Genomic DNA, 12,535 nt, shown 5'->3' on the forward strand with positions numbered 1-12,535 from the left:
AAAGAATATTTCTTATACATTGTAAACAATAGTACTCAATTTCATATTTGAGGAAAGGGTTCAACAAATCTTTAATGTAAAATGGATAGTTTATATTTTGTGTTTAGCCAGTTACCTTTTTTGTTTCTGTTGTAGGCTAATTTTTTTTAATTCCAGTGTATTTGTTATGCCTTATAAAATAAATCATAATTTCATTTTTTTTTTGTTACTTCAGTCAGGTTTTGATCTTTTATATACACTTTTATTACTATTCATAATTAACCTTGCATGACTTAATACTTGACTCGCCCATTTTATTTTCTCAAATGTAAGTCAACTTCCCCCTAATGTTTTTTTACCACCAATAAGAAATAATTTCAAAATTTATTATACATTTTATATAATACTATACGTACTTAACATTAAACTATTTTATTATACTACTTTATATTATTTTTACTTAAATTTTATATCCAAATAGCATCATAATAAAAAAAAAAAGAGTAAAATTATGTATAACTTTTTTTTTAAGAAATATTTTAAAAGAAATTATAATGATTGCAATTTTTAAATCTTATTTAAATTGTTTTTTACTTTTCTTGAAAAAATTCACTCTCAACACATGAACACACTTGAATTGACATAATTGTCATCATCACTGATGCCATCTGAAAATAATATGTTTTCATTTGATCTTCCAGTTCCATATAATGTATTGCTAATGCAACATTTAGTGTTATAGAGTTTCATGACTTAATAATCTACTCAAAAGCTCACGGAAAGTTTTTTTCTTTTTTTCTGTAAAAAATCAAATAATAAAAATAAATCATCAGGAGTTAGCGTATAACTTCCTTCGCATCCAACAATTTTTTTTTTTTAAGATTATCTTTAAAGGCTTTAAAATCTAGACTGTAATGTTATACCACCAGGTATTACAGCTAATTCAGTATTTAGTTTTTTATCTCCGATTTTATATTTTTGTTAAGTGACCCTTGAATGCATCTAATATTAATAATTGCTGTCTTCTGAGACCTAAGTTTCTGGACCAGATATCTTTGAGCACAGACTCGTCCATCCAACTTTTTTCATTTACTTGTACAGTAATGTTTTGTGGTAGTGTTTTTTTGACAATGTTTTTTCTTTAAAATCACAAACTGTGGCAGTTTTAATCTATCTACTAACACACACAGCATAACTGTTATCATTGCTTTTCATTTTTATTACTTATTTTAATTATCACAAATTTTTCACCGTCGTTCTGGAAAGCATTAAGTTTTCCTCATAATCCTCCGGTAATCGAGTTAATTTTGTACGTCTTACATTGAAAGCCTGTCCCTTTTCATCATGCACCTTCCTTTAAGATTTTCTCTGTCTTTTTCTTAAGCAATCACAGCTTTATTAATCATGATTGTGTCTCTTGCAATACGAGTACAAAAACCTTTACTTCTATTTTCTTTAATGAATTCATCAACTAATTCATCTGTTTCTTGAAAACAGCCTACGTGCGGTCTGTAAAATTTCCAGAAAGATGTTGCAGTCAGTAAAAGGTGTCTTTCTGATTCCTCCAACAATGTCTGTTTTTTTGGTTGACACCCTCTTTTCTGACTGCACTGCAATTATTATACTTTTCAGCTTCATTTATTACTTATAATTTCTGTTGAAATTTCAGCAAAAACCTTTTTTTACGTTCATTCATTTTTGGAGGGGAAAAATTACAGTAAATAATTCTTTTAAAATTGGATGATACCCTCAAACCAAATAGCTTTAAAACGAGGGTTGAGAATGAAAATAAAGTGTTGTACACAAACAAAACAATAGAAAAATTTGTATGAATTACAGTGAAACCTGTTAAACGGACACCTCTGTGTAAAGGACAATTTAAAAATTTCTAGACCTAAAGTATAGGATTTTAATACATCAGTTTTTACATAAAAGACACCTGTGTTTATCTTGCACATTCTAATCCTAACTTCTCATAACCCTTAACTGTAATATTTGGTGAGTATTTGATAATTTCTTTTCTATCCTGATATAGCAATTCAATATAAGTATTATTCCTCAGACTTATTATCTACCTGCATGTACAGTTAATAAGTTAATATTATCCAGCTGCAGGTAGATAATAAGTCTGAACCATAATAGTTATATTGAATTGCTATATCAGGATAGAAAAGAAATGATCAAATACTTACTAAAAATAAATGTTTAACTAATTAAAAAATTAGTTAGCTAACGTTTTCATGAACGAGTTAGAAAATAATAATTTACATAACATTTTTAAAAAACATCAAACTTTATTATATAAGAGATACATAGACGACATATTAATTATATATAATCAACAATACAATGATGAAGAAAACAAAAATAGCATAAGTTTTTTGTACCTAAAATTTAATAATAACAAATTAGATATTGACATTTATAGGAAATCAACCAAACAAGACACAGTAATCCATAATAACTCATTTCATCCATCCTTGGAATCATAAAATTGCTACATTTAATACATTAATTTACAGAGCATTAAAATATAATAATATAATTTTAGAAAATTAATTAAATAATATTAAATACATCGCTATAATCAGTGGATATAATGATAATTTAATAAATAAGTTATAGAATAAAATATACATAAAAGATAAAATAAGGTTAATTAATAATGTAAACTGAAATTAATATGCTGAAATCGAATATAATATGAATTGTAGAAAGATCAACAAAATTTTTAAATTATTTGGATTAAAAACTGCTTACATGACTAACAATAAAATAACAATATATATATAATGTAGATCCTTCTAAAACAATAAAAAACAATGAAATTTAATTTAGATAAACAGGGTATATACGAAATGTGGCTATTAAATAGAGACTAATAGCAACATTAGTCTCAACTGCGCATGCGCCAATTTCGTACAACCGACAGCAGTATAGCATAAAGCGTTCTCTTTCAATTGTTGCTGCTGCAGTTTCTGTAGACATATTAGTCTGGTCGGTCGTGGCCATTGTTTGGATAACATCTGTTTTTTGTTTTGTTGAAAAAATAAGTGTTTTATTAGAGCAAAGAATTGTCATGAAATTTCATATGAAACTTGGAAAAACCGCTACTGAATCTGATCTTTTATTAAAAAAAAAGTATATGGCAATGAATGTTTATCACATGCGTGGGTCTTTTAGTGGTTTAAGTGTTTCCAACATCTTCTCGGCCAAGTGGCCGAGAAGATGTTGAAGGTAATCAAAATTCAAAGCGACGATGATTGTTTTTTTCTATATTCATGGGTTCCTGAAGGTCAAGCTATTAATCAACTTGCTCATCATTAAATCAACATTCTAATCGACATTACTACCTTGAGGTCCCTGCTCAACTCCATGAAAAAATAAGAAAAACACTCGAACTGTGGAAGAACAAGTCATGGATTCTTCATCAGGACAGTGCGGCTCACACCGCATTGGCTTTCAAGACATTTCTAGCCAAGTATAACATACCAGTGTTAGACCATCTGCCTTATTCACCTGACCTGGCACATTGCGACTTTTATCTGTTCCCTTAGGTTAAATCTGCTTTAAAAGGAACAGGATTTCAGACCGTTGAAGCTGTGAAAGAAAAAGCGGTATGCGTCATGAAAGAGCTCGCTGAAGAAGACTTCCAGCATTTTTTGAACGGTGGAAAATTCACATGGAGCATCGTAGGGATAGAGGAAGGGTGTATATTGAAGTGGATAATAACTAAATATGTATAAATTAAAAATAAAGCATTTTACAGCATTAGTCTCATTATTTAATACCCACATCTCGTACAGTTTAAAATGCGCAGACTGTGATTTAAAATACGTTGGCATGATTAATCGTTAATTTTTAATCAGGATCAAAGAACATATAAATTGTATAAATAAAGGTTACATAGAAAAATTGAATTTTGCTAATCACATTTCTAAATAAAAATTGTAATTACTGCCCAGACAATTTCATTAATCTATCTACTTGATAATTCTAATAATATATATAAAACTAATATTTTGGAAAAATTTCATATATATTCAAATAATAACAAACTGATAAATGAGCAAACAGAATTTGATGACATTTTATTCAAACAATTATTGAATAATAATTATTGACTTTTAGGTTGGCCAAACTCCCCTCCCTCAACTATACATAACAATTGAGACCACCATAGGGACAAGACGTACTACATTGACATAATTTTAACATACATGATGATCAATTGTTATATACAAAAAAATTTTGTATAATTGATATGTGAAGTTTTATTTATTATTACACACATAATAACTTAGTGTGTTTTTGATAGAAATTAATTTCTGAAAGCGCTTGGACATGTTACATATATAATTGTTGATAAGCAGTTTATATATTTATCATTTAACTATTATTTAAGAAAAAAAATTAACTGGTTTTCACCAGTTATGTAAACTCATTTAATCAAACCTTTTCCTTAAAAAGTCAGTATCTTTATGAAAATAAATTCTTAATTAGATACTTATATTAATAATAGTAGGTAATAATAATAACTGAAGGTAGTTAGCTATTACTATAAATACAAAACTATAATAATAAGGCCCATCTCTAATATAGAAACTAAAATAATCCATGCAACAACTTAAAAGCCTGGTTGAATCCAAATGTAACTTGTCCCTAATATAGATCAACCCTAATTATAGGTCAGCCCTCCATTTTATGGGAGAAAATGTAGGAAACAAACTTTGACTTATATTGGGCAAATACAGTACTTTTAACCAATATTTGGAGGAATTGATCAAAAAAAGGTATTACTACATGGCACAGTATTGAATACTTGCTCTAATTGAAAATAATATCTCTGTAAACTAAATCATATTTTTTAACCAAAATATTCAGTTAAATTTTTCTGTCACCTTGGAAAACTTAAGATTTTTGTTTCCTTGCACCATAATTTTTTCAAATACGCCTCATTTTTTTCTGTTTTATGCTCTTTAGTAGTATGTATTATAGTAAAAAACTTGTCTACTACTTATTGTTCTAAACATTTAAACCTTTAAATCAGAATATATTAAAAACAATAAATTCATTACAGAGTATATTGCTGAAAATGTATTGGCCTTTGACCGGTTACGCAGTCAAAGCTCCAACTCTACAAGTGCTTGCAGTTTGCATGCACAGCACAACACAACAGTATGATATGTTTCATGAAAGGTAAAACTTCTTTTCAAAAAAATATATAAATGTAAACACTCGACGGGGAAAAAATTCAGTTTACACCATTTTATAAAACCTGTAACCGTTGTGAAAAATTGTGCATGAAAAGTGACTAATATTTTGCCAACTTTCACAGCAGTGCAATTTCACTATTCTGTTAGTTTATTTGGACTTACTTGTGAGACTATATGAAAAAATTCTGTTTTTATATTTTCCATTTACCTAAGTCAAAGGTAAAATTCAGAGGCGAGCTTTTGAAACCACTTGATATCAAAATAGGACTGCGCCAAGGTTATGGGCTGTCACCGCTATTATTGAACTGTGCTATAGAAATGGTAATGAGGGAATAGGCCGAAAAATCAAAACGGTTTCAGTTTTGCCAACAACTTGGCACCACTAGCAAATGAAATTGGCAAAGCTAAATCGCAGATAGTAGAACTTCAAGACATTACAAATAAAATTGGCTCCAAAATATCATTTGAAAAGACAGAAATTATGTCCCAAAAACCAACACGTTTTAAAGAAGTATACCTAACTGTAATAAAATCAAATAGTAACTCAATTTAAATATCTTGGTGAAATATAACAAAAAAGCTAAATGAAAAAACCTCAATCCAAACAAGAAGAAATAAACTAGCTAAAGCTCAAAAATTAACCATGTACGCTTACAATAAAAAATGCTTATCAGTAAACGGAAAAATAAGATGCTACAACACAGCTATAGAAATCAGAAGCCACTTATGCAGCAAGAGCTCTTCCACCTGAACAAACAATCAAAGACAGACAGACTGACTGACTCCAGAAAATTGAAAGAGGAACCTGCATCAATAAAAAACACCAGAAAGACTCCAAAGTCCAAACAGTCCCATCAAAGAGACTTGGATAGTGGACTGACTAAAGTGAATCCTTCCCAGTCATAAAAGATAGTAATAATAAATTATTTTATTATATTGATTTAGTTGTTACACCCCCTAGTTATTCATAATTTTAAGTATATCTGTACAGAACTAAATAGGAGGCTGCAAACTCTTGGTAAGAGAAAGCGCTTATTTTTTTCTCAATTTTGGGGATGTTTAAACAACATATTTGACATGCAAAAAACTGTTGGCTAACTTAAGTATTGTATGATTTAGTGTTTTGATATTTACTGTACAAAAATTAACATTTATATACAAAGTTTTCTGAGTTTAATTCTTACTGCTCGCCCATTGATCAAATTATCTAGATAAAACTGCACCTGAAATCTTGCTCAAAGTTTAATAAATGTAGTGAGAATAGAATTTGTGTTTCTAAGCCATCAGTGATATTAATAAACTTATAATAAAAACACAAACATGTGGAATAAAGCTGAGTTTTCACTCGAGTTAATATTTTCACATTTATTATTATTAAATTTAATATACTTCATTTCTGTTACTGCTTATTTTTAGTTATGAAACATCACATATCATGTATCACTACTTTAAGTACATACTTTTGAAGTGTTCTTGTTCACAATTATTTTTGTCAAGTTTTGAAAATGTTCGAGTATTAATTGCATTTATCACAGTAGTACTGTTTACAGTATTCTTCATTCAAGCAAATTAATTTTTTTAATTAATGCTCAAAGAAATTATGATATTCATACGTAAAAATATTTTAATACTTTATGGTGAGGCTTCAAAAAGTATATAAGATACTGTAAGATTATTTTGTGGTTGAAAAAGTTATAATAATATTGTTTTCTTATCTTAAAACTTGAATTATTTTTTATATATTTTTTTAATCACCTGTATGATTTAATTTGAGTTTTGTATTTATTTATATTTAATTGTTTATGGCTATTTTATATTACTATGTTGTAATTATTTTTCCTTTCTCTTTTCCAGGCACAATTTAGTTTAGCAATGTGGCCGTTTAGTTTGAAGTTATTATGGGCTCCGATCGTTGATTATTTATTTATACCAAGATGGGGTCGTAGGAAATCGTGGTTGATACCGACTCAGTATTTGTTGGGCTTATTTTTAATGTATTTATCCTATAACGTTAATGATTGGCTAAATGGCAGCCAAGGACCTAGTATTAAATTAATTACACTTTTATTTTTTATACTTAATTTTTTAGCCGCTACACAAGATATCGCTGTAGATGGTTGGGCATTAACTATGCTTAAAAAGTAAGTAATTTATTTTTAATATTAATTTTATTTATTTGTACCCTTTTATAATTAGAATACAGTTCTTTTTTTTCTGTGTTTTAAAAATAGTCGTTAACATCTATCTGGCCAGAACCACATTATTTTTTTTAGGAAATAAAAATCATTTGTATGAGCATGTTAATAATATTTAAAGAAATAGGGAAAGGTGAGAACAAATTTTTCCAAGCATGACACCTAAGTGGAAAGTGTCCCTAAAGGTGTGTGTATTAACATATGAAACTCTTTATAAAAATATTTTGTAACTTTTAAAAAAAAATTATTTTTTCAGCTTTTCTTCAATATTAGTTAATTATTAAAATAGTGAAATGCCACTGACACAATCAGAAAGCTGAGAAAATACTACACAATTTTGCTACTGAGCACATTTTTACAACCACTACTGAATCTACGACCAGTAGATTCAGCAGTATTTAATAAAAAAAAAGCCGTTCACTAAGTAGGAGCATGAGCATCCAACTGCTGCAGCAGCAGAATATACCTACAAGTTATGGGCGCCAAAGATAAATGCCCATAACTTTTGATTCATTAAAGATGTTTGAGAAATTCAAATTAGCAATAGTAAAGACAGTTAATAATAATAAATGAGGACAATTAATTTTAGTTTGAAAGTATTTCAAAGTTTGAATTCACAGTTTTCTTTTTTAAGTGTGAAATTTTCCAATTTGTCGATTTAAGCCTTACACTTAAGAACAAATTTTAAAAAACTGAAGTTACTGTTGTAATTTCTTCTTAAGGCCACTATCTACAAATTCTGTAAGGGATATATTTATAGGCTGTTTATTTATTTTTTTCTTATATAACAAATTTTCAGTTTTATACAAAAAACGCATTTTCCAGCCTTTTCTGATTAGAAAAACCAATCACTATTTATTTTAATTTTTTAAATTTAAAAATGATTTTGTAGGTATTGGTGAGGTAAAATACATACTTTCAGATGATGGAATTGGTTTTATTAAAACATAAATTTTCCAGTGAATTTTATTAGAAAAAAGTTAAATTATTTCCTAAATAGATGAAAATATCACTCTAAACAATTGTTATAAAAAGATAATGAAAATAGCTTTTCATTTAAAACTTAGCAAAGTTACTGCTGCAGCAATCACGTGCTCGCACATCTACTTAGTGGGCGGCTTAAAGTTTATTAAATACTGCTGAAAATACTGGTAGAAAAGAGTACTTGCTAGCAAAATTGTGTAGAATTTTCTCAGCTTTGTGTTGGCAAAGCTGTTATTTATTAAAACAGCGAAATGCTGTTTTAATAAATAACTGGTAGCAGCATTTTGCTGTTTTAATAAATAACTGGTATATTAAAGAAAACTGATAAAACTTTTTTTTTGTATAATTTCTGATAAATTACATACCAGGTGTGTAAATATGAAGCCGGAATTTGTCCATTTTCTTTCTTTGACAGCTGACAAAGATTTTCAACTCGTAACAATACAATTTTCAAACAACAGTATAGTTTTAATTAGCGTTGAACATGTCGAGTTTTGTACTTACAAACTATGATTTGCGGACAGCATTGATTTTCTATTACCATTTAAAGAAAACTGCTGCAGAATTGCATCGAATGCTTGTCAAAGCTTATGGTGACTATGCTCTTGGTAAATTACTGTGCTTTGAGTGGTTTAAAAAAAAAAATTCAAAAGTGGCGATTTTGACAGAGAAATGAAGAACGTGGAAGACCACTGAAAAAGTTTCAAGACAGCAAATTTCCAACATTGTTGGATGAGGATGACACTCAAATGCAGCAACAACTCGCAGATCAATTAAATGTTACACAAGAAGCCGTCTCCATACATTTGAAAGCCATGGAAAAGATCCAGAAGATGTGAAAATGGGTTCCACATGAACTGAATAAAAGACAGCAAGAAAACAAAAAACCACTTTCCAAATGTTGCTCGCCAGGTAGAAAAGAAAGTCATTTCTCCATCAAATAGGGACAGGTGATGAAAAGTGGTTACATTTCGAGAATCCTAAGCATAAATGATCATCGGTAACTCCAGGCGAACCATCGACATCGATTTCAAGGGCAAATCGCTAGGAAAGAAGACAGTGCTCTGTGTTTGGGAGGATCAAGGGTGCGATCTATTATGAGCTCCTAAAACCTGCCAAAACCATTAATACTGAACAGTACTGACAACAAGTGATTGATTTGAATCAAGCATTGTGTGAAAAATGACCAGAACATCAAAAAAGGCAACACAGAGTGATTTTGCTTCATGATAATGCACCAACACATATAGCAAAACCGGTCAAGGAAACAATTGAGACGTTCAGTTGGAAAATACTTTTTCATGCAGCTTACTGTTCAGAATTGGCTTCATCTGACTACTATTTGTTTGCATCGATGGGACACGCAATTGCTGAGCACTGCTTTTCTTTGTATGAAAATGTACGAAAATGGCTCGTCAACTGGTTTGCCTCAAAAAAGCAACAGTTTTTTTGGCATGGCATTAATAAATTGTCAGAGGTGGGAAAATCTATAGCTAGTGATGGACAATATTTCAAATAAAATATTTTTTATCAATTTCATACAATAAATATGTATTTTCTATACAGAAATTCGAGTTTCATATTTACACACCTGGTATGTACTGATAATTACACTGTTACAATAGTGTAAAGTCATTTTTATCCTCTTTCCCATAGTTTGCAAGATAAATGACCTGGAATATAAATATTTCAGGAATATTGTATGACCATAAAAAATATGTGACTCATATAACACTATCTCCATATAATACTATCTCTGATAGTTAGCTGTATGACCTTCAAAAATGGTCTAAGGTCATATGTGTGATCACATATTTCAATGTAAAATTTTGTACTCTTTTCATTGGTGGTGTCAAAAATAAGTTATTCCATTTGCAAAAATCATGTTAACCTTTAAATAATGGTCAAGGTCAAATCCAAGGTCACCATTAGGGGTCCCCCTCCAATCTGAGTAACTTTTGTTAGGTCATTTTTCTGTATTGTGCGTAGTTTACCAGAAAATCTCCTGGCGAGATTAAAATTAACATTATATTTATATATATGTATTATATTTGTCTATATCATCCTCTAATTATGTCAAATACAATAGATCAAAGACAGATTTTGTACTGTTAGTGGAAAGTTAAGTTTTACTTTTTCCTTTTATATATATTGTACAACAATAATTACAAAAAATGCAACCTTTGGATTAAGAGAACATAACATTAACCATGGTTGTTATTTATTATACTTAAACAGGGAATTTTATACCTGTGGATCACAATTTTAAATTATTTTCAGAAAAGAATGTACACATGTATTGTAAGGTTACCTGAACTAGAAAAAAAAGTTTCAAGATAAGAGATATCCTATTGAAAAAAAAAAGTTAAACAGCATCAGTTACTTTATTTGCTCACTAGTAGAAGTTACTATATAGCAGAAAACTTGTAAAGGTTTATTTACCTTATTCCCCTGCTCTAGTAAACGCAAAGATGCTAAATGACTATCAAAATAGATTGAAAAACAAAAAAGAAAACTTCCATCAAGAATAAATTTATATAAACAGTTTTATTTCTCATTCTATTACTTTGTATTACAAAAATGCTGTTTCACTACATTATGTTTGATTAATATCCACAGCAGTTCATTAGTGTTATGGATTTAAAAAAAAAAAAAAATGTGGTTTGCACTCATTTTTATTTAATATCTGTCTTGTTTTTATAGGCGTAATGTTGGTTATTCGTCAACATGTAACAGTGTGGGGCAGACTGTTGGCTACTTTTTAGGTTATGTTTTATTTATGGCTCTGGAGTCTGCAGATTTTTGCAATACTTATTTACGTTCCATCCCGTCTAACAATGGTCTTGTCACATTACCGTGTAAGTTATTATTTTATTAAATATTTTCATTAATTAGATTTAATAATAAATCATAGATTTCTTTTTTTTACTTCAATTTTTGAGGTCTTTGTTAAAGATTTAGAAGAAATTCAGATTATAGTGTATGTAAAAATAAATAATTATAAACAGATATAATTTTTATAAATTTTTTCACTATTATTTTGTTTTATGTAATGATTTAGTATGAAAAATATGGTCATCAATTGAAAATTAAAAGGAATAAGATATTTTTTTTAACAACTGATAACTTTCTTTCTTTTCCTGTTTAGCCTCCGGTAACTACCGTTTAGATAATACTTCAGAGGATGAATGAGGATGATATGTATGAGTGTAAATGAAGTGTAGTCTTGTACATTCTCAGTTCGACCATTCCTGAGATGTGTGGTTAATTGAAACCCAACCACCAAAGAACACCGGTATCCACTATCTATTATTCAAATCCATGTAAAAATAACTGGCTTTATTAGGACTTGAACGCTGGAACTCTCGCCTTCCAAATCAGCTGATTTGGGAAGACGCGTTCACCACTAGACCAACCCGGTGGGTCAACAACTGATAACTGAAATTATGTTTCTTTACGGTAAGATTTGGCTGTTCAATTTGTTAGAGGTCCCTGAATGATTAAAATTACTCAAGCTTTCTTTATTCATTTCTATTAACGCTAAATTATTTCCATCAAATAGTCATAATTGCCACTGTATTGCTGCTGCCATCTACAGCAAAGAATCTATAACAGTGTTAATTGAAATATTAATGACAAAAAACTATTTGTTCAGTAATCTGAAAGTAATTTTAAGAAGTGTGTATGTATGTGTGTGCATGCATGCATACATGTGTTTTACTGTTATTTTATTTGATTTTTTAACAGTTCTCCTCTTTCATGATTTTAATTTATTTGTATATTTTCTTTTTTTAGCTTACTTGTTCATGTGGTCATGCGTATTTATTGTATCGACAACATTTGTAGCTATATTTAAAAAAGAGAAGATATTGCGTACAAGGAGGAAAAGACATTCCCATGAATACGATGAAAATTTATTGATAGAAAACAACGATGTACAATATACACCTGAAAATATCAAAGAGAGTTATGAAATATTGTTATCTGTAATTAAGTTGAAACCGGTTTATGTGTTAGCTGCCATCTTATTAACTGCCAAAGTATGTTTTATTTCAGTATTCTTTCAATTTTTTAATTAATTTATTTTTATTTATTCCCTCTAAGCTAATAAAGTAGCAATTATTTTATCATTGATTATTTTATATTGTATCGTACAAGGTG

The 12,535-nt window shown here is 29.1% G+C and overlaps 1 protein-coding gene across 1 annotated transcript in view; it reads left to right on the forward strand.

Annotated features, from left to right (window-relative positions):
* Positions 1–12,535, forward strand: part of LOC142333708 (acetyl-coenzyme A transporter 1) — a 53,641-nt gene that overhangs the window by 12,932 nt on the left and 28,174 nt on the right. The window contains exons 3-5 of the mRNA XM_075381138.1: positions 7,050–7,336; positions 11,078–11,232; positions 12,170–12,414. Of these exons, the coding sequence (XP_075237253.1) occupies positions 7,050–7,336; positions 11,078–11,232; positions 12,170–12,414 (687 nt within the window). The remainder of the gene's footprint in view (positions 1–7,049; positions 7,337–11,077; positions 11,233–12,169; positions 12,415–12,535) is intronic.

Source organism: Lycorma delicatula, chromosome 13, assembly GCF_047948215.1.
Source record: "Lycorma delicatula isolate Av1 chromosome 13, ASM4794821v1, whole genome shotgun sequence".
NCBI lineage: Eukaryota > Metazoa > Arthropoda > Insecta > Hemiptera > Fulgoridae > Lycorma > Lycorma delicatula.